The 24288-nt window shown below is 36.6% G+C and overlaps 1 protein-coding gene across 1 annotated transcript in view; it reads left to right on the forward strand.

Moving 5' to 3' along the window:
- Positions 1–24288, forward strand: part of LOC127873012 (probable methyltransferase TARBP1) — a 71592-nt gene that overhangs the window by 20689 nt on the left and 26615 nt on the right. The window contains exons 7-13 of the mRNA XM_052416547.1: positions 10897–11032; positions 14370–14466; positions 14806–15058; positions 15534–15779; positions 16451–16560; positions 18960–19097; positions 20447–20628. Coding sequence (XP_052272507.1) covers positions 10897–11032; positions 14370–14466; positions 14806–15058; positions 15534–15779; positions 16451–16560; positions 18960–19097; positions 20447–20628 — 1162 coding nt within the window. The remainder of the gene's footprint in view (positions 1–10896; positions 11033–14369; positions 14467–14805; positions 15059–15533; positions 15780–16450; positions 16561–18959; positions 19098–20446; positions 20629–24288) is intronic.

Consider the following 24288-nt stretch of genomic DNA (forward strand, 5'->3'; position numbering starts at 1 on the left):
CCCCCCACCTCACCCCCCCCCCCAATTTATTTTTTTTTTAAACGGTTAAAAAACACAAATATTTATTATTATTATTTTATGTTTGAAATACCGTCCAACCATCGCACCAAAGAATCAACACCCCCCCCCCACCCCCGATTTTTTTTTTTTTTTGCATTTTTTTCGCATTTTTGGAAGATAATGTAATAAATGTCCACACCCCCACACTATACACCCCTCTTCACTCCACCCCTCCCTCCTTTGTGATTGAAAATGAGAGTCCCTACACCTTTAAAAAGAAAATAGATGAGCGGTCTGCACCCGCAAGGCGGTGCTCTTGTTTAGCTCACCTGATTGCGTTCGTCCGTCCGTCCGTTAACATTTGCTCGTAAACACACTAGAGGCCACATTTTTTGTCCCATCTTCATGAAACTTGGTCAGAAGTTTTGCCCCAATAAAATCTCGGCCGAGTTCGAAACTGGGTTGTGCCGGGTCAAAAACTAGGTCACTAGGTCAAAAAAAAAGAAAAACCTTGTAAACACTGTAGAAGTCACATTTTATGTTCAATCTTCATGTAACTTTGTCAAAATGTTTGTCTTAATGATATCTTGATTGAGTTCAAAAGTGGTTCGGGTCTATTGAAAAAAATGGCCACCAGTGGGCGGGGCAGTTTTCCTTATTTGGCTATAGAGAAACCTTGTAAACACTCTAGAAGTCACAATGTTTGCCCAATCATCATGAAAGGTGGTCAAAACATTGATTTAATTGATATCGGGGACAAGTTCGAAAATGGTTCAGATCGGTGAAAAAACATGGCCACCAGTGGGCGGGGCATTTTTCTCTATATGTATATAGTGGCAGTTTTCCTTATTTAGCTATAGAGAAACCTTGTAAACACTCTAGAAGTCACAATTTTTGTCCAATCATCATGAAAGTTGGTCAAAACATTGGTTTTATTGATATCTCGGACGAGTTTGAAAATGGTCCAGATCGATGAAAAAACATGGCTGCCAGTGGGTGGGGCATTTTTCTTTATATGTATATAGTGGCAGTTTTCCCTATTTGGCTATAGAGAAACCTTGTAAACACTCTAAAAGTCACAATTTTTGCCCAATCATCATTAAAGTTGGTCAAAACATTGGTTTTATTGATATCTTGGACGAGTTCGACAATGGTTCGGATCTGTGAAAAAACATGGCCGCCAGTGGGCGGGGCATTTTTTTCCTAATGTATATAGTGAAAACGTTAACACTCTTGAAGTCACATTTTTGGCCCAATTTTCATGAAATTTGGTCAGAACGTTGTTTTTTTTATACAAGAGTTGAGTTCAAAAATGGTTTCGGTCAAACCTTGTGATCAAACACTATGGAAGTCACATTTTATGCCCCCCTTCGAAGAAGAGGGGGTATATTGTTTTGCTCATGTCGGTCCGTATGTCTGTCCACCAGATGGTTTCTGAATTCTAAGTCAAGAAGGCTTAGGCCTAGGATCATGAAACTTCATTGGTACATTGATCATGACTCGCATATGACCCCTTATGATTTTGAGGTCACTAGGTCAAAGGTCAAGGTCACGGTGACCCGAAATAGTAAAATGGTTTCTGGATGATAACTCAAGAACGCTTACGCCTAGGATCATGAAACTTCATTGGTACATTGATCATGACTCACAGATGACCCCTATTGATTATGAGGTCACTAGGTCAAAGGTCAAGGTCTCGGTGACCCGAAATAGTAAAATGGTTTCTGGATGATAACTCAAGAACGCTTATGCCTAGGATCATGAAACTTCATAGGTACATTGATCATGACTCAAAGATGACCCCCTATTGATTTTCAGGTCACTAGAAGAAAGGTCAAGGTAACAGTGACCCGAAACAGTAAAATGGTTTCTGGATGAAAGCTAAAGAACGCTTATGCTTAAGATCATGAAAGTTTATAGGTACATTGATCCTGACTTGCAGATGACCCCTATTGATTTTCAGGTCACTAGGTCAAAGGTCAAGGTCAAGGTGACCCGAAATAGTAAAATGGTTTCCGGATGATAACTCAAGAACGCTTATGCTTAGGATCATGAAACTTCCTAGGTACATTGATCATGACTTGCAGATGGCCCTATTGTTTTTCCGGTCACTAGGTCAAATGTCAATGTCACGGTGACTCAACTTAGAAAAATGGTTTCCGGATGATAACTCAAGAAGGCTTACGCCTAGGATCATGAAACTTCATAGGTACATTGAGGTGACCCAAAAAAGTAAAATTGTTTTACTCGAGAACGCTTATGCCTAGGATGATGAAACTTCATAGGTACATTGATCATGACTCGCAGACGACCCCTATTGATTTTCAGGTCACTAGGTCAAAGGTCAAGGTCACGGTGTTTCAACTTAGAAAAATGGTTTCCAGATGATAACTCAAGAAGGCCCATGCCTAGGATCATGAAACTTCATAGGTTCATTGATCATGACTTGCAGATGACCCGTATTGACTTTCAGGTCACTAGGTCAAGGTCACGGTTACTTGACACAGTAAAATTGTTTTTGGATGATAACTCAAGAAAGCTTACGCCTAGGATCATGAAACAATATAATGGTCAAGTTGATAGAATTTTCTTATTAAATCAATCAAAAATGGAATTTATCATGTAGATGTTTTGAACATCTTATAACTTTGTTATCCATCTGACATGTGTGCATTATAATCATTGCATCTTTTTTTCAGATATTTGTGGTTTAATTTTTTTTTTGGTTTTGGTAATTAAACACAAAGCACTAAATTGACAATTTTCAGACAGACTAACAGTGGGCTGACCTTGAAACGATGCAAGATGGAATGTAATTCATTTGTTTGTTTTGTAATTTAAAATCTTAACATGTCAACTATGAAAACACTATACAATTATTATTTTTTTATCAGACTAGGACACTTCAGTTCATATGTGCTCTAAAATCTACAAGTACACAAGAACAAACACACACAACTCAATTTGATATTAATCTATTGATGCCTAACATTGATTATGAGAGAGAGGAAGGAATAAGTCATGCTGAAGGATACACACATTGATTGTTTATGAAGTTAATGTATGGGATCAGGAATAACATTTTTAACCAGGTTTTCCGAAGGAAAAAACTGATTATTAGATTGGCGAATGCGGGCGGGCTGGCTGGCTGGCGGGCGGGCGGGCGGAACAAGCTTGTCTGGGCCATAACTATGTCGTTCATTGTCAGATTTTAAAATCATTTGGCACATTTGTTCACCATCATTGGACGGTGTGTCGCGCGAAATAATTACGTCGATATCTCCAAGGTCAAGGTCACACTTTAAGTTCAAAGGTCAAAAATGGCCATAAATGAGCTTGTCCTGGCCATAACTATGTCATTCATTGTGAGATTTTAAAATCATTTGGCACATTTGTTCACCATCATGGGACGGTGTGTCGCACGAAAGAATCACGTCAATATCTCCAATGTCAAGGTCGCCACGACTAAAAATAGATTTTTTAAAAAAAAACTTACAAAGGGGGTTAATTTTGTTTGTTCATTTCAAAAGTTCAGTTTGAGTTTTCTCCCTTTATCAGATTTTTTTTCACAATGAAAACCTGGTTTTGTGACAATTTTGTCCCTTGTTCTGTAATTTGTTGGTGTGTGAGCTCTGGTCAACAGGCTGTGTTTAAAGAAGACATTAACAATGGATATATGCTACTGCTGATAAAGGGTTCTAAAATATACAGCTACATGTACCAAGTTTAGGTTTGGTATGTAAATTGCTAACTGTTGGCTACATTGATCATGACTCACCAATGACCCCTATTGATCTTCTCGTTACTAGGTCAAAGGTGACAGTCACAGTGATTCAAAATACAAAAATTGGTTTTCAAATGATAACTCAAAAACACTTTCACCTAGGATAAAGACTTCATAGGTACATTGATCATGATTATAAAAATACCCCTTTTGAATTTCAAATCATTACATCAAAGATCAACATCACAGTGACTCAAAACAAAAAAATTGTTTCTTGATATTTACTGACAATGCCAGGGGTTTTTCAGCACTGCCTGCGCCTCCGGAAAACGGAGGCATTCCCAAAGCGAATGGACCTGATCCCAAACCGAAATTTTTTTTTTTTCCCAATTTCCCCCCCCCCCCCCCAAAAAAAATAAAAAAATATTTTCTTTTTTTTTAGAAAGAAGTGTCTTTTGACTAATGATTATTAGATTATTAATGTTCCATCTTGTCCAGCTGATGTGTATCATTTCAAAAAGCACTGCTGTGGTTGAGCAAGGATTTAGCATCATGAACCCGCTGTGCTCCCCATTACGCAGCACATTCACACAAAGCAAACGTACTCATCTGATGCTGACCTGCACCTGAATGACAAAACATTGGAGGAGCTGTTTGATGCTTTCAAAAACAGAAATCAGAGAAAAATTATGCTGTAACTTGTGTGACTAACCAGTGTTTGTTTTGGTCAAAAATATCTTCTATAAGTTTTTGACTGTACAGTTCTTATCTCAGAGAGTAACTGTAACTGAAAAACACAATTGCAGTACTTGAATAAACGTTGAACATGCCCAATATTGCATGTGTTTATATAAAGAAGACAAAATAACAAATGAAAACAAATTTATTTGTTAAACCACTGACTTACTTAAGCATGATAAATTCACAATGTTTTCCCATAATGAGCCGTTTCATCGAAGCTAAAATTCCCAAAATGGACAATTTTGTCGATAAAAAATTCCCAATTTGGTCAGACTCCTTTTCCCAAAACAGGCAGAAAAACCCCTGAATGCTTACGCCTAGATTCATGATCTTCATAGTTACATTGATCATGACTGGCAGATGACCAACATAATGTTCAAGTCACTAGGTCAAACGTCTTAATAACAATGACTCAACACTGTAAAATGGTGTCCAGATGACAACTCAAGAAACCAAGGTCAAAAGTCAAAGTCACAATGACTAATATATTCATATTCACACAATGGCTGCCATTACAACTGACAGCCCATATTCAGGCATGCATGTTTTACAAACAGCCCAATACATTTGGTAAAAATTCAATGAACACACTCTACTCAGGTGAGCGAACTAGGGCCATCTTGGCCCTCTTGTTGTAATGTATGTGCTTGGCAATACATGTTCAGGGTTATAAAAAGCATTTATTCAAAGAAAAAATAATATATTTATTACAGTTTAGTTATTTTATTTATAGAAAATAAGGCTGTGAATGTATGAGATGGATTCTCTTCCTGTGTGAATTAGTTTCTAGTTGTTGCTCTGGATGGCTGCATGATTTCGAATGGCAAGAACAGTTCTTGGGACTTGTTGGTCAGTGTCCATTAAACTTGAATGACAACTTACTATTTGCATACTGAAGGCTAAAGTTGAGACTATCCATATTTTAAAGTATGCTTGCTGCAAAAAGGCAGCATCAGACCAATCTTTCATGTGCAATTGTAAATGATACTAGTATTTGATGCCTCAAGTTCAACGTATTTTGCCAGACCATTTTAAAACAAATATGATATGTAATTCCAGATGAATATTTTGACCAGACAAATCATAATTACATGTATAGTGATAGGTTCTGATTTCACAGCAATCATTTTTATGCCCCCGGATCGAATGATCGGGGGTATATTGTTTTTGGCCTGTCTGTCTGTCTGTCATTCTGTGGACAACTCTCACCTTGGTTAAAGTTTTGCAATATTGAATAACTTTTGCAAAATTGAAGATAGCAACTTGATATTTGGCATGCATGTGTATCTAATGGAGCTGCACATTTTGAGTGGTGAAAGGTCAAGGTCATTCTTCAAGGTCAAAGGTAAAAAAAACTAAATCTTGGTACATTTGTTCACCATCATGGGACGTGTGTCATGCAAAAAAAGTACGTAGATATCTCCAAGGTCACACTTGGAGTTGCCCATAAATGAGCTTGTCCAGGCCATAACTTTTCATTTATTGTGAGACTTTAAAATCATTTTTGCACATTTGTTCACCATCATTGGACAGTGTGTCATGAAAAAGAATTGCGTCGATATCTCCAAGGTCAAGGTCACTATTTGAGTTCAAAGGTCAAAAATTGCCATAAATGAGCTTGTCCGGGCCATTACTATGTCGTTCATTGTGAGATTTTTAAATCATTTGGCACATATGTTCACCATCATTTGACGGTGTGTCATGAGAAAGAATTACGTCGATATCTCCAAGGTCAAGGTCACACTAAGAGTTCAAAGATCAAAAATGGCCAAAAATGAGCTTGTCTGGGCCATGACTTTGTGATTCATTGTGAGATTTTAAAATCATTTGGCACATTTGTTCACCATCATTGGACGGTGTGTCATGCAAAAGAATTACGTCGATATCTGCAACATCAAGGTCACACTTTGAGTTCAAAGGTCAAAAATGACCATAAATGATCTTGTCCGGGCCATGACTATGTCATTCAGTGTGAGATTTTTTTTAATTACTGGGTACATTTGTTCACCATCATTGGACGGTGTGTAGTGCGAAAGAATTACGTCGATATCTTTATGGTCAAGGTCACATTATGAGTTCAAAGTTCAAAAATGGCCATAAATGATCTTTTCCAGGCCATAACTATGTCATTCATAGTGAGATTTTAAAAATACTCGGTACATTTGTTAAGAATCATTGGACGGTGTGTCATGCGAAAGAATTACTTTGATATCTCCAAGGTCAAGGTCACACTTGGAGTTCAAATTTCAAAAAATGGCCATAAATGAGCTTGTCAGGGCCATAACTATGCCATTCATTGTGAGATTTCAAAATGACACTGTACATCAATTTTGTTCACAGTCATTGGACAGCGTGTCATGCGAAAGAATTCAAGTGTTCAAAGGTCAAAATGGCCATAAATGATAATGGCATAATAATTCTTAAAAATCGCCATAAATTAGCTTCTCTTGTTTTGTGAAGACAGCGTGCAAAATATTCTGTGTCAATGCAGCATGTGGGGGTATACGTCACGTCTGTGACAAAGCTCTAGTTAGTTTTATTCTATTGAAGTAGATATTAGTAAAAAGATAAGCTTTTATTACAAGTAAAATTCAGAAAAAAATCACTCTTATTTTATTGCACATTTAATGTGGTTTTAATGGGCAGGGTATGTAGTCATCAAGCACAATTATAACATTCATCTTTGTTTATTTTGTTTCTTTATTACAGCATCATTAAACTCATGGAACATTCTCATAATGTTATAGACAATTGCAAAAGATTCCATTTAAATTCTTACTTGTTTAAATATAACAAGAAATAATAATTATACAAATTAGACCAATTTAAATTAGCACATGATTGATAATGAATGATGATAATGAATGATGTAAATGAATGATGATAATGAATGATGATGATGATTATTGCATAAGATTCCATGATAGCACCATAAGTACATACATTTTGCAAACATGTATACATATATATTAACAGCTTGGAATGTATCGAGGGCTGAACAGAACTGCAGTATCTCCTTCTTTATTTAATATGAGTTACAACAGTCTTCCGTTCACCCCTCGATATATAATCAGCAAGACATTGCATTAATAAATCACTTTCCACTTTTGCTCCATAGAATTATATATTTTTAACTCCATTTTCTTCGTTTTATTGGTGACACTAAGACTACTTAGATTAAACACTGTCAAAATTACACAAATATAATGCAGAGAAATTCACACATAAAGTAATAAGTTACAGTCCTTGTTTTGGATGAAATAAGCCATTCGTTTTGAAAGTCCAACAGACTCACTCAAAATTTATTCCCCACGCAATGCCAGCCCTGTGTGTTTTGAAAGTCCAACAGACTCACACAATATTTATTCCCCAGGCAATGCCAGCCTCGTGTGTTTTGAAAGTCCAACAGACTCATTCAATATTTATTCCCCAGGCAATGCCAGCCCCATGTGTTTTATAAGTCCAACAGACTCACTCAATATTTATTCCCCACGCAATGTCAGCCCTGTTATGGAGGTGAACTCCCCGGCAGCTGAATCCATGGGCATTGTGGGAACATCTTCGTCGTCCTCAGTCATATGCTCTTGACTCGACCTGCCTTCATCGTTCATGTGTATAAGTACCTCCCTGGCCAGTTTTTGTACTTTCTTGACTACACTTTTCCTTAGTTGTTCAAGCATTTCCCGGACGCCATTGGTTAACGAGAGTCGCAGGAAGTTGGTTGACATGTCTGAGCTGTGCCTTTGGAGATCGTGTTTGAAAATCCTGCGAGTAATGGCTTCTGCATGGTTGTCTTTTGAAACAGAGGAATACATGTCAACTATTGCGTTTTTAAGTTATGATATACTAATGTTTTGATAAATACTGATGTTATATCTCTCTGATATATGTCAAACACACATTCAGTTGTTTTTCACCAATCCTATATATGCCAATAATTTGTATTAAACATTTTAGAAAATGATGATTTTAATATTGTTTAAAGGAAGGTTAATAGTGGAAAACAGATTACACTGCAGCCAAAAATGCTACAAGCATTATATTTTAACATAAAATATATAGTCTTTTGTGAGTTATTTATCATGTCAAAAGTATTTGAATCTTTGAAACTTAAAACAGGTTATACACTTCAGAATTTTACAAGACAGTGTATTTGTTTAAAACACTATTTCCCACTGCAGACTTACCCAGCAATCTGATCTGTACTGCTACCCAGTTGTGTAGAACCAAAAGGTTCCGAAGGTTCTTAGCAGACGCAATAAAGTCCAGCATGATTCACGAGTGTTGCTGTCTTGTGATTGCAACTATGAGTAGGATGCAAGCTATCTTTCAGTTGTCTTACTTTACTATACAACAGTCAGTTTTGGAACAAATTAATTTTTTTTTCAATGAGCCTTTTTTAATGATAATTTAAAAATGTTAAGTTTTTACTGAATAAATAATTGCATGCATATGCTTGTCTAGATTCTGTCAAGAGTTTGTGGCAAACTATCAAATACTGGAGTTTATATGTGCTGCATTTTTTCTCAGTTGATCTGAAATGCTATGGTAAGTCTGCCATGGCTTTTTGCCTTACATGCAACATTGCATAAGAAAAGTGTCCAAACTGTCAAAGTAGTCATCTTTGAAGTGGTCTTTGACAATGGTAATGCTGTTCACACCTTTAACCCAGATACTTGGCAGTCTGTAGTGATCTGCAAACCTGGTACCTAACATTGCAAACTGATTTTTTTTGCATTTGTTAATTTGTTTAGATTAAAAGTGATTGATTCTGATTGATCCTGATTAGTTGTTAATTAGTGAATTTCTTTGATGGGCCAGTTGTGGGCTTGCAGTGAGAATACAATTTTGTGTAATGTATGTGCTTGGCAATACATTTTCAGGGTTATAAAAAAGCATATATCCAAAGAAAAAGTAATATATTAATTAAAGTTTATTTATTATATTTATAGAAAACAAGGCTGTGAATGAGATGCATTCTCTCTCCCTGTGAATTAGTTTCTCATTGTTGCTCTGGATGGCTGCATGGTTTTGATTGGCAAGAACAGTTCTTGGGACTTGTTGGCCAGTGTCCATCAAACTTGAATGAGTACTTATGATTTGGATACTTAAAGCTAAGTTGAGACTATCCATATTTTAAAGTATGCTTGCTGCACAACGCAGCATCAGAACAATGTTTCATGTGCAATTGTAAATGATACCAGTATTTGATGCTTCAATATATTTGCTAGACCATTTCGAAAAATATGATATGTAATTTCAGATGAATATTTTGACCACACAAATCAGAATTATAGTGATAGGTTCAGATTTCAGGCAATCATTTTTTTAATGGTTCTTACAAATGATAGTTTGTTTAAAATAGTTTGTTTTGAATAATACCTGCATTTAACAATTTATTAATAAAAGACTCTTTTTTTTTGGCACATTCAAGGCTACCTTAAGATGTTCTTTTGCTTTGATAATTAATGATACCACTAGTTTGTATGAACAGTATTTTGAGACGGTCAGTGTTTGGTCGGGTCAGTGTCTTTATCATAAATAAGAGGAGCATCATATGTCCCTGGAAGCTAAGGGAGGCACATATGTATGGTTTGGCTAAAACATACAGGTGGCATTTTATTTGGGTGGGTGGGGGTGCATGTGTCTGATTGTCAATTTTACCTGTATTCCAAGTGCATAATTTTGCCATAACATATTTGTTTAGTGCATGTTTTTCAGTTGTGAAATTTTGCCATAACATGTTTGACTTGCATCCATATTTTACCTGCATTTTTGCAATAGCATGTTTGACTAACACCTGTATTTAGTTACCTATTTTGCCCTAATATGTTTGACTTGTACCTGTATTTTAATTGCATATTGCTGCCTTAACATGATTGACTTGTACCTGTATTTTAGTTTCCAATTGTTGCCATAACATGATTAACTTGTACCTTCCATAACATATGTGGCTTGTTCCTGTATTTCGATTGCGAATTTTTGACTTAACATATTTTAGTATATTATACCTGCACCTGAATTTGTGTCTTAGTGATCTATATTTGCCAAACACGCTTGTACCTGTATTTCCATCTACAGTTTTTGCCATAACATTTTTGACTTGCACCTGTATTTTTTGTTACTTTTTTTGCCATACTTAACATCTTGTACCTGTATTTTTATGCAAATGTTTTTGGTATGACATATTTTAGTCACACCTGTATTTTTGGCTCCTATTCCTACCATACTTAACATCTTGTACCTGTATTGCAGGTGCCTATTTCTGCCATACTTAACATCTTGTACTTGTATTGCAGGTGCCTATTTCTGCCATACTTAACATCTTGTACATGTATTTCAGGTGCCTATTTCTGCCATACTTAACATCTTGTACCCGTATTGCAGGTGCCTATTTCTGCCATACTTAACATCTTGTACTTGTATTGCAGGTGCCTATTTCTGCAGGACCATTCAGAATGTCTGTGAAGGGGAGTGGGGTCCCATCCCCCTGGTGTTCATCTGTCGAGGGCTCGCCAGTCTCCCAGCAGCACCTTGCCTTGATAAAACAACTGTCCTTGCCACCAGGTAAGCAGAACTGCTGGATATATGTTGTTATACTAGATATATGGGGTCATAATGCATACATACAATTTAATTGGAGCAATGGTCTGGAAAACAGACTTTAATGCATCAGGGTACAGTGTAGTCCCAGATTAGCATATGCATTCTACACTGGGTACAGTGTAGTCCCAGATAAGCATATGCATTCCACACTGGCTGATCATGGACAACACCTTCCGCTTTTATCGTTTTTCTCACTACTTGGAAATGTCTCTGTAGCAAATAAAGTGTTGTCCCTGATGAGCCTGTGCAGACCACATAGGCTAATCTGGGAGAAAACTCTATAAATAAGCACATGCATTAAACCCTGTTTTCCCACACCAAGGCTCATATGAATTTGTTCTTTAAACACCTAGTGGCAGGGGCCTATGTGTGTCACTACGAAAAATATGGAATTGTTTATGAGATCTAACATTAGAATATGCATATGAAATGTTGTTTTAGAATTTAAAACACACATATTCTTGCTCATCAAGTTTATTTTTGCTTAACTTGAATGTAAGTAATAAGTTTGAATTTGTGGGTACAAAGACTGTTTTGCATATAAACCAAATGCAGTCAGAATGCAAATAAAAATATGACGCACAAATTAGATTATTGTTTGTAAAAATGTGTTGTATAGGATGTTAGAGTCTTATGATTTGACATTTGTGAGTGTAGGACATTAGCCCTCTGGGACATTAGCCCATAGGACAAAAGCCCCTAGGACATTAGCCCCTTTGGACATTAGCCCCATAGGACATTTGCCCCTTAGGACATTAGCCCCTACATTCTTATACATTCATTTTTAGCTCATCTATTTTTTGAAAAAAAATTATGAGCTATTGTCATCACCTTGGAGTCTGTGTCGGCGTCGGCGTCCGGTTAAGTTTTACGTTTAGGTCCACTTTTCTCAGAAAGTATCAATGCTATTGCATTCAAACTTGGTACACTTACTTACTATCATGAGGGGACTGGGCAGGCAAAGTTAGATAACTCTGGCGTGCATTTTGACAGAATTATGTGCCCTTTTTATACTTAGAAAATTGAAAATTTGGTTATGTTTTGTGTTAAGGTCCACTTTATTCCTACAGTATCAAAGCTATTGCTTTCATACTTGCAATACTTATTAACTATCGTAAGGGGACTGTGCAGGCAAAGTTATGTAACTCTGACTGGCATTTGGACGGAATTATGGGCCCTTTATACTTAGAAAATTGAAAGTTTGGTTAAGTTTTGTGTTTAGGTCCATTTTATTCCTTCAGTATCAAAGCTATTGCTTTCATACTTGCAACACTTACTAACTATCATAAGGGGACTGTGCAGGCAAAGTAATGTAACTCTGACTGGCATTTTGACAGAATTATGTGCCCTTTTTATACTTAGAAAATTGAAAATTTGGTTATGTTTTGTGTTAAGGTCCACTTTATTCCTACAGTATCAAAGCTATTGCTTTCATACTTGCAATACTTATTAACTATCGTAAGGGGACTGTGCAGGCAAAGTTATGTAACTCTGACTGGCATTTGGACGGAATTATGGGCCCTTTATACTTAGAAAATTGAAAGTTTGGTTAAGTTTTGTGTTTTGGTCCCCTTAAGTATCATAGATATTGCTTTCATACTTGGAACACTCACAAACTATCATAAGGGTACAGTAAAAGGACAAGTTGCATAACTCTGGATGTCATTTTTACGGAATTATGGCCCTTTTTTGACTTAGTAACTTTGAATATATGGTTAAATTTTGTGTTTCGATCCACTTTACTTCTTAAGTATCAATGCTATTGCTTTCAAACTTAAATACTTTCATGCTATCATGAGGTTACTGTAGCTGGCAAGTTGAATTTTACCTTGACCTTTGAATGACCTTGACTCTCAAGGTCAAATTATTAAATTTTGCTAAAATTGCCATAACTTCTTTATTTATGATTAGATTTGATTGATACTTTGACAAAACGACTCTTACCTGACATACCACAATAGACTCCACCCAAACCATCGCCCCCCCCCTTCCCCCCCCCCCCCGAATCCCCCCCCCCCCCCCCCCCCCCCCGAATCCCCCCCCCCTTCCCTATTTAAAAATTTTTTTTTATTTTTTTTTGTTTTTAAGATCATCTCACAAATGACCACCACACCCTCACACTATACACATATAAACGGTTAAAAAACAAAACTATTTATTTTTATTATTTCATGTTTGAAATACCGTCCAACCATCACACCCAAGAATCCCCCCCACCCCCCTCACCCCACCCGAATCCCCCCCCCCCCTAATTTTTTTTTTTTTTTTTTTAAGATCAACTCACAAATTTCCCTCCCCCCCCACCCTCACACTATACCCCCCCCCCCCACCTCATCCCCCCTCAATTTTTTTTGAAACGGTTAAAAAACACAAATATTTATTTTTATTATTTTATGTTTGAAATACCGTCCAACCATCGCACCCAAGAATTTCCCCCCCCCCCCCCCCCCCCCCCCCCCGATTTTTTTTTCCCTTTTTTCGCATTTTTGGAAGATAATGTAATAAATGTCCACACCCCCACACAATGCATCCCTCTTCACTCCACCCCTCCCTCCTTTGTGATTGAAAATGAGAGTCCCTTCACCTTTAAAAAGAAAATAGATGAGCGGTCTGCACCCGCAAGGCGGTGCTCTTGTTAGGTATTTAATTTCATCTTTTTTTTTAATTAATGGAACTTTTTTAATGGGTTATTTTTTCTAAAACAGCAACAACAACACAATATGTTACTTATGTATCTAATTGTAAGGTAATTTTAGACTTCTGGATGGTGTCAGATAGCAAAATGTTTGCAAAATAAATAGAGTTCAAAGAAAAAAATAGTAAAGAAATTGTAAAAAAATCACTGAAATGTACGCGTGTGGTACAAGCTATATATTGTTTGTATTTACATATGAAATTAAAGAAATGGAATAAAAATGCTTACTTTAAATAAAAAAATGTTGAACGTTTTACATGTAAAACCTGGGGGCTAATGTCCTAGCATGCACTTTTTGAAGGGGCTTTTGTCCTAGGGGCTAATGTCCTAGGGGCTAATGTCCTAGAGGGCTTTTGTCCTAGAGGGCTAATGTCCTAGGGGCTAATGTCCTAGGGGCTAATGTCCTAGGGGCTAATGTCCTAGGGGCTAATGTCCTAGGGGCTAATGTCCTAGGGGCTAATGTGCTAGGGGCTAATGTCCTAGGGGCTAATGTCCTTGAGGGCTAATGTCTGTACCCCAACATTTGCATAAACTTGCCAATACAAATTGTAATTTTATAAAATCTATGTCATTTTGAAATCAGCTGAACATTTCTTGTTTAAGGAAGCTTCTCACAGGATATCTGGTTGCTGTGGAAACCTATTTCAGAGGAATCATTCAAGTCTATACAGTCCGAATCCTGCTGAAGCTGATTGATAAAGTAGGTCATTGCTGGAATGTGCTGCATCTCAGAATTGATAAAGTAGGTCATTGCTGGAATGTGCTGCATCTCAGAATTGATCCGAATCACCTTGTAATCGCTAGTTTTACATATTCATTTATTTAATAAAAAACATTACATTGCTATTTATTTATGTGAGAATTTAATGATCTGGATTCACCTGACTCCTTCCATGTTTTGAAAACCAGGATTGCCTTACAGATAGTTGTAAACTACTTGATCTTTTTTAATTATATTTTTTGAATGAAAACAGAGAGGTTGAATTATTTTTTTATTAGCTGTTTCCAAATGATAACAAATGATTTTCTTCCATCACAGAACAAGGTGCCTTTAGAAGACTTTCTTCAGATTCTAACACTGGTGAAGCGAGATGAATGCTTCCTCAAGGGCACAAAGATTTGGCAGGAGACTGTGGACTTCTTGGCAGGGGAGGAAATCTCTGACCCCAACTCCAAGGGTGTGGCCTATGAAGCAATGGGTACAGACATTGGCCCCGCCTCCAGCTGGACTGGTCCAGGAGTAAAGGCAATCTTGGAACAGGGGCTGACCAAATATCTGGACACTGAACTAGGTGGGCATATATATATGAGTAGTGTTCTGAGAAAACCGGGCATAATGCATGTGCGTAAAGTGTCGTCCCAGATTAGCCTTGGCAGTCCGCACAGGCTAATCAGGGACGAAACTTTCCGCTTTAATGGTATTTTTCTTTTAAAGGAAGTCCCTTTTTACTGAAAATCTAGTAAAAGCGGAAAGTGTCGTCCCTGATTAGCCTGTGCGGACTGCACAGGCTAATCTGGGACGACACTTTACGCACATGCATTATGTCCAGTTTTCTAAAAACGGGACTCGTATAATAAATACATCATTAGTTGCATCTGCACTTCCTGAAGTGGTTAAACTGTATTCATTGAAAAATATTTATTATGTAAGTTAGTGCAGATACAAATAACATCAGACCTTCAAAATAATACCCACAATAAATTACAGAACATTTTGTATAAATCATGGAAATCATACAATAAATAGGATTAGTTTTCTTACTTTAGATTCCAGATATAGCTCTGCTGACCACATACCTGCACTAACGGTTGCTAGGTTACTCATGCTCACTGCCAACGAATCTATGGCAACCAAACTCAGAGATGAATGCCCCTGTGCCACCCTGAGGCAGGCCTGCCAGAAGATTGCAGGGATTGTAAACGCCATCAACAACCATGTGTACATGTCTCAACACAAGGCGGACAAGGCCATCTTGTTACTTCACTTGCTTAGACTGGAAATGGGTCTTATTGGTACAAAAAGCAGTTTACACAAAGCAATGTAGTTCATATTTGCATTGTATTGTATATATATTCCTCTTTACAAGTATTCATTTTTGGAATACATTTGGTTTAATTGTATTTGTAGGAACAGCTAATGTTTTGACAAAGGTGATAATATGTGTATTTAATATGGTCATCCATTTGCATAATTCTCTATATCATGTATGGGTAGTTAAACAATGCATTTCTTTGTACAGGTTAAAAATGTTTCACAATTAAGTATTTTGCATGTTTGAAATGAAAGCAATCATTGAATTTCACATAGAAAAAACAACTAAAATTTCGCTTTTTAGTTAATCTGAAGAATCTTTATATTTTTAAATTCATTTAACTGCTTCAATGTGTGTTCTGTTTCTTTATTCTTTTTTTTGTTTCTATATTGTTGAGACGTTTTCCCACTACTGTTCATTTAAAACTGAACCTTAGTCTTAATCACAAAAAATTTACCAATAAAAACCAATGCTGATAAGTAACCAGCATTTACAATTGTCAATATTTTGATGCATATGAAACAAACATTGTGATTTGTCAATAATTTCAATTTAGACTTATTTGAGATTGAGATTTTGTTTAAGTCATTCAGCCCATACTCTGCTATCCTATCAATTTCAAGCACATTATCACAATTCTGACCATTTTAGGAATGGACAAGATGGATCCGGCATCCTTGGTGATTCAGGACACTGTCACAACTTGTCGAGATGAACTGCTGGTGTATATCAGCAGACGAACTTTGGAGGACTTGAAAGAGGTAGATGGCAGGGGTGGCGAAATCAACCGCTGAGTTGCCCGAGTCGTACATTTTATTGTCTGACAACTAACTTTTTTCAATTAAGTTGTCCGTGGACAACACGTTTTTTAAAAGTCGCGTCCAGGTATACAAAAATACATTGTATTAAAGCCGTAATTAAGTTTTACAAAACCGGATGTTGACATGCGATTACATTGTCAGTGCTATCTGCGGAGCAATCAAGCTAAAATACGTGCACTTTCCTGCGCAGTGATCTCCCTTATTCTATATGAGACCGGGAGCATGCCGCATTTTCAACATTCGGCCCGACTGTTAGACAGTGTACAGACTGGTTTCTTTATTTTTACAATCAGACGGAAATAAAAAGTATCAATCTAAGAAAATCAAAACACGGTCTACCTTGTTATTTAAGACGACTTTAATGGTAAAGATGAAACTTTTTATGTCCCCCACTATGGGGGACATATTGTTTTTGCCCTGTCTGTTGGTTGGTCTGTCTGTTGGTTGGTCTGTCTGTCTGTCTGTCTGTCTGTCTGTCTGTCTGTCTGTCTGTCTGTCTGTCTGTCTGTCTGTCTGTCTGTCTGTCTGTCTGTCTGTCTGTATGTCTGTCTGTCTGTCTGTCTGTTTGCGCCAACTTTAACATTTGCAATAACTTTTGCAATATTGAAGATAGCAACTTGATATTTGGCATGCATATGTATCTCATGGAGCTGCACATTTTGAGTGGTGAAAGCTCAAGGCCATCCTTAAAGGTCAAAGGTCAAATATATGGGTCAAAATCGCTAATTTAATGTACACTTTTGCAGTATTTTAATATTCAAGATAGCAACTTGATATTTGGCATGCAAGTGTATCTCATTGAGCTGCACATTTTGAGTGGTGAAAGGTCAAGGTCAAGGTCATCCTTCAAGGTCAGAGGTCAAATATATGTGGCCAAAATCGCTCATTTTAAGAGTACTTTTGCAATATTGAAGATAGCAACTTGATATTTGGCATGCATGTGTATCTCATGGAGCTGCACATTTTGAGTGGTGAAAGGTCAAGGTCATCCTTCAAGGTCAGAGGTCAAATATATGTGGCCCAAATCGCTTATTTTATAAATACTTTTGCAATATTGAATATAGAAACTTGATATTTGGCATGCATGTGCATCTCATGGAGCTGCACATTTTGAGTGGTGAAAGGTCAAGGTCATCCTTCAAGGTCAGAGGTCAAATATATGTGGCCCAAATTGCTTATTTTATGAATACTTATGCAGTATTGAAGATAGCAACTTGATATTTGGCATGCATGTGTATCTCATGGAGCTGCACATTTTGAGTGGTGAGAGGTCAAGGTCATCCTTCACAAGGTCAAGGTCATCCTTCAAGGTCAAACATCATATAGGGGGACATTGTGTTTCACAAACACATCTTGTTTTTTAATCTTCAACAACGGAGCAGAAACCCGAAGCTATGAGCAGCCCACCTCCCAAAAAACTAAGAAAGATCATGATAAAAAATATGATCTAAGTAAACGCACCAGAACTTTTCAAGAAACTTGGTAACCGATTTTCAATGGTTACCAGTTTATATAATCAAATTGCTACCAGTAGCAGAGCCTCAGTCTGATGAGGTCCACATATTGGACTAGTTTACTTTGTTAAGATTACAATGTACTTATGTTCAGCACATGTTTTAACAACACTAGCTTCGCAAGATTTAAAGTTTGAGAAAGTCTTTATATTGTTAATAATATACTGCTATAATGAATGTACCATTGAAATACAATTATAAACAAAACAAGCAAATCATACTCATTTTGATATATTCCACATTATTTAACATTTATCAATAAATGCGTTTATAATTTATATAAACATTAACGGACAAGTGTAGTTCAGCAACGGGTAAGTTAAATTTCCTAAATGGTTGTCCGTGGACAAGTATTTTTTTTTGAGATTTCGCCAACCATGGATGATATTATGGATGTGTTCTCACTATTAAGTTTGAGCATGTTTTTAAAGGAGCACCAATTCTTACATTTTATGCACATGGCATAATTGGAAATACAATTTAACACGGGAAAAAAATCCAGTGAGAATCTGGGGAAAAAAAACAGTCAAGCTTTTATGGGTAAAGTATACAATTTATTAAATTGCAGAAGAGTGCAGCCTGTTTACAAACTGTGGACCATGATTCATATCCCTCTTGTTTGTAAATTGTTTGTGTTTTATTATCATCAAAATTAAAACCAACTTCAATGTTGATTTTGTTTCTCATTTGCAACAAATTAAAAACAATGCAATGATGACTTTGTTTTTCATATCAACAAAATTAAAACTGTTATTCCAACATTAGTGGTCTTCATTACTCTGTGTGATCAAGCAATCCTTGATAAAATATGCTTTATTCCCCTAGATGGATGACGTCCCTTTGTTGGACCTCTATATGGACAGTATTGATATGGTAGCAAGGGCAGCTACTCTGTCGCCAGTGAAGTTTACAAACCTTGTAAACACATGCACAACTTGCCTGTCAAGATTGGCAGTGGAACAGGTATCATTGTGTACCCTAATGGACTTGTTTCTGTGTTGTTGTTATGCTCCCCTTCGAAGAAGAGGGGGTATATTGCTTTGCACATGTCGGTCTGTCGGTCCGTCCACCAGGTGGTTTCTGGATGATAACTCAAGAACGCTTGGGCCTAGGATCATGAAACTTCATAGGTACATTGATCATGACTCGCAGATGACCCCTATTGATTTTGAGGTCACTAGGTCAAAGGTCTACGTCACGGTGACCCGAAATAGTAAAATGGTTTCCGGATGATAACTCAAGAACGCTTAGGCCTAGGATCATGAAACTTAATAGGTAGATTGATCATGACTCGCAGATGACTTCTATTGATTTTCGATCACTAGGTCAAAGGTCAAGGTCACAGTGACCCGAAATAGTAAAATGGTTTCCGGATAACTCAAGAACGCTTAGGCCTAGGATCATGAAACTTGATAGGTAGATTGAAAATGACTCACAGATGACCCCTATTGATTTTCAGGTCACTAGGTCAAAGGTCAAGGTAACAGTGACCCGAAAAAGTAAAATGGTTTCCGGATGATAACTCAAGAAAGCTTATGTCTAGGATCATGAAACTTGATAGGTAGATTGATCATGACTCAAAGTTGACCCCTATTGATTTTCAGGTCACTAGGTCAAAGGTCAAGGTCACGGTGACCCGAAATAGTAAAATGGTTTCCGGATGATAACTCAAGAACGCTTATGCCTAGGATCATGAAACTTGATAGGTAGATTGATCATGACTCGCAGTTGACCCCTATTGATTTTCAGGTCACTATATCAAAGGTAAAGGTCACGGTGACCTGAAATAGGAAAATGGTTTCTGGATGATAACTCAAGAACGCTAATGGCTACGATCATGAAACTTCATAGGTACATTGATCATGACTGGCAGATGACCCCTATTGATTTTCAGGTCACTAGGTCAAAGGTCAAGGTCACAGTGACAAAAAACATATTCACACAATGGCTGTCACTACAACGGAGAGCCCATATGGGATGCATGCATGTTTTACAAACAGCCCTTGTTTTCTGATAAACAAAGTACAATATGATGCTGTTAGTTTTATTTTTCTTCACAAATATTACTTTAAAATTAATGTCAAGTTAATGTTCCATTTTTATCACACATGTTTTGCAATGACTTATTAATGATGCAATTTATGTTTGCAGTATTTAAAATTTACAATGAGGCTTATCAAGTCCCATTTACATTGACAATAGAGAATTGGTGCAAGCCCTGTTGAAAATTTACAGTGTTTCAGACTAGTTTTGAAGCCTGTGTTGAATCTTGTTACTATTCCAAACAAATTAATTATTTTTTGCCATTCCAGAGTTTAACATTGCACAGAAAGTTGCAACAATTAAGCTGTATGAGCATTATGGGTGCTGTTGCCAATTTCCTGTCATGTGACACAGCAAATCAGAGGTACTTGTCAGTGATTGGTCAGTTTAAGGAGTTCCTTCAAAAGTGGACAATAATGACAAGTTTTTCAAAACCTACAGCAGAAAAAAGGTTTGTATATGTTTACTATATGTTATATTTCACATTAACATATTTTTTTAATATGTTTTGAAGTTTTATTATACAGTTCAAGACCACTAGTTTGCAGTCATTGGGATCATCCAAAATTGTTTGAAATAGAAAACAGGAAAAAAACAATTGTATGTTGTGGTGATGTATCTTACAGTAAAATAAGTATGCAATATTATTATATTGTTATTATCCCTTCCCAAGATGGAGGGAAATAGATTTGGCCATGTCGGTCAGTCCATCAGTCTGTTCGTCCATCTGTCACAAACTTTTCAGGGCTTTATCTCAGAAACTATATGAGACATCAACATGAAACTTCATGGGTGTACACTGTAACTCAAATATAACGTGGATGACTGGGTCCAAGTCACAAGACAGCGTTATAAACGGATTGGAATTATGAATTCTGAGCTCATTCATTCATAAATATGCAAGTTGTGTGGTCATTTGCCAATAAATGCATTTAAACCCTTCTGTTTAGATATCAATGTGGAGAAGTGCCATGCACAAGAACCATAACCCTACACTTGATTAAATAAGAGTTATTGCCATTTGTTGTTTTCATATGATGTAACTTCTCAAGGTTATTTGTCAGATACTGTGTACAAGAATTCAACATGAAACTTCATGGGTATGTAGAAATCAATGAGAAGAAATGCCATGCACAAGAACCATAACTTGTACTTTCTTAAATAAAAAACCATTTTGTTGTTGTTTTTGTATGATGTAACATTTCATGGCTATATCTCAGATATGATACAAAATTTCAACATGAAACTTCATGGAAGTATAGATATCAATCAGGAGAATTACCTTGCTCAAGAACCATAACCCTTCACTTTGTTGTTGTTTCTATGATGATAGTTTTCAGAGCTATATCTCAGATACGCTATAAGATTTCAAGATTTAACTTTCTTAATGCAAAGATACGTATGAGGAGAATTGCAATGCATGAACACAATTACCCTCCACTTATTTATTTATTTTTAACTCACCTGAGCACAACGTGCTCATGGTGAGCTTTTGTGATCGCTTTTTGTGCGTCGTCCGTCGTGCGCCGTCAACATTTGCCTTGTTACTCTCTAGAGGCCACATTTATTGTCCAATCTTCATGAAATTTGGTCAGAAGATTGGTCTCAATGATATCTTGAATGAGTTCGAAAATGGTTACGTTTGCTTGAAAAACATGGCTGCCAAGGGGCGGGGCATTTTTCCTTATATGGCTATAGTAAAATCTTGTTAACACTCTAGAGGCCACATTTATTTTCTGATCTTCATGAAACTTGGTCAGAAGATTCATCCCAATAATATCGTGGACGAGTTCGAAAATGATGCCGGTTGGTTGAAAAACATGGCAGCCAGGGGGCGGGGCATTTTTCCTTAAATGGCTATAGTTAAACCTTGTTAACACTCTAGAGACCACATTTATTTTCCAATCATCATGAAACTTGGTCAGAAGATTTGTCCCAATGGTATCTTAGATGAGTTCGAAAATGGTTTTGGTTGCTTTAAAAACATGGCCACCAGGGGCGAGGCATTTTTCCTTATATGGCTATATATGGCTATAGTTAAACCTTGTTAACACTCTAGCAGCCACATTTATTGTCCAATCTTCATGAAATTTGGTCAGAAGATTGGTCTCAATGATACCTTGGATGAATTCGAAAATAATTATGTTTGCTTGAAAAACATTGCTTCCAAGGGGCGGGGCATTTTTCCTTATATGGCTATAGTAAAATCGTGTTAACACTCTAGAGGCCACATTTACTGTCCTATCTTCATGAAACTTGGTCATCCCTATAGTATCTCGGACAAATTAAAAAATGATGCCGGTTGGTTGAAAAACATGGCTGCCAGGGGGCTGGGCATTTTTCCTCATATGGCTATAGTAAAACCTTGTTAACACTCTAGAGGCCACATTTATTTTCAATCTTCATGAAACTTGGTCAGAAGTTTTGTCCCAATAGTATGTTGTTATCTCAGGTGAGCGACTTTGGGCCTTTCAGGCCCTCTTATTCCTTATATGGATATATATTGCTATAGCAAAATCTTGTTAATACTCTAGAGGCCACATTTATAGTCCGATTTTCATGAAACTTGGTCAGAAGATTCATCCCAATAATATCTTGGACGAGTTCAAAAATGATGCCGGTTGGTTGAAAAACATGGCCACCACGGGGTGGGGCATTTTTCCTTATATGGCTATGGTAAAACCTTGTTAACACTCTAGAGGTCACATTTATTTTCCGATCACCATGAAATTTGGTCAGAAGATTTGTCCCAATGATATCTTGGATGAGTTTGAAAATGATTTTGGTTGCTTTAAAAACATGGCCACCTGGGGCGAGGCATTTTTCCTTATATGGCTATATATGGCTTTAGAAAAACCTTGTTAACACACTAGAGGCCACATTTATTGTCCAATCTTAATGAAATTTGGTCAGAAGATTGGTCTCAATGATATCTTGGATGAGTTCGAAAATAATTATGTTTGCTTGAAAAACATAGCTTCCAAGGGGCGGGGCATTTTTCCTTATATGGCTTTAGTAAAATCTTGTTACAATTCTAAAGGCCACATTTATTGTCCGATCTTCATGAAACTTAGTCAGAAGATTCATACCTATACAGGGCTCACGCTGGGCTCAAATTTAAGGGAGAAGTGACTTCTCCCTGGACACTGATTTAGGGAGAAGTGAGGAGACTCTAGGGAGAAGTGGAGAGACTCGGACACAAGGGTTTGCATGTAGGGCGTTACAACACACATATATGTGTATCACATTATTGAAGTATACCACTGTAGTACACATAATTATATTTCTTTTGTGTATCTTTATTTTTCAAGCAGTTCTATAATTAACCAAGTAATAATAGACACGACAGATAAATAACTAAAATTTTACTAGCTCTATATTCAATCCATTTTGATGTAAATATCATATTATACAGACTAAAGTATTTCAAAGATAATATGTTTATGAAGCAGTAGATAACATAAGCTTAATAAAACTGTCAGACCAGATAAATATTTATGTTTGAAATATGACATTTAACATATGCTTATTTAATAATTATTTGTTATTTTTTATAGTCTTTCCAACTTGCAATTTCATGTGAATACAATTCGAAATATGATGAACCACACCGTCGGCATCACCCCATCTGTATTCTTCATTCTATTTCTTCTTTAAAGAACTTCGAAATTAAAATATAATCGATGAAAATATAATGTATCCGAAAACGACGGTCCGAAAAATTGTACGCGTTACGCACATGAAACAAATTGTGCATATCGTTTGACAGCAAAAAAATGAAAATCGGAAACCTAGCAAATACGTAATTAATATATAATTTAATTGACATATTGCTTTACAATAGCATAGTTTATGGGTAAAAAACAACTTAATTATCACCTTTTAATTTCAGAAAGGTGTAACATCATCGACATAGTTCTAATTATTTAATTATCATCCTTTTGTTAATTCAGATCGATAGTTGGTAGAAATGTAAAGTGATCAACTTAGAAATAATTTTTTAATTGTTAGGCTCCTTTTTATTTATATATCTTTAAAATACAACGTTTGCCAACAGCCGCTATAGTGTTGGCAGACGACAATATCAACTGTGTATTTCCAAGTATAGGGT

This window comes from Dreissena polymorpha, chromosome 3, assembly GCF_020536995.1.
Source record: "Dreissena polymorpha isolate Duluth1 chromosome 3, UMN_Dpol_1.0, whole genome shotgun sequence".
NCBI classification, from domain to species: Eukaryota; Metazoa; Mollusca; class Bivalvia; order Myida; family Dreissenidae; genus Dreissena; species Dreissena polymorpha.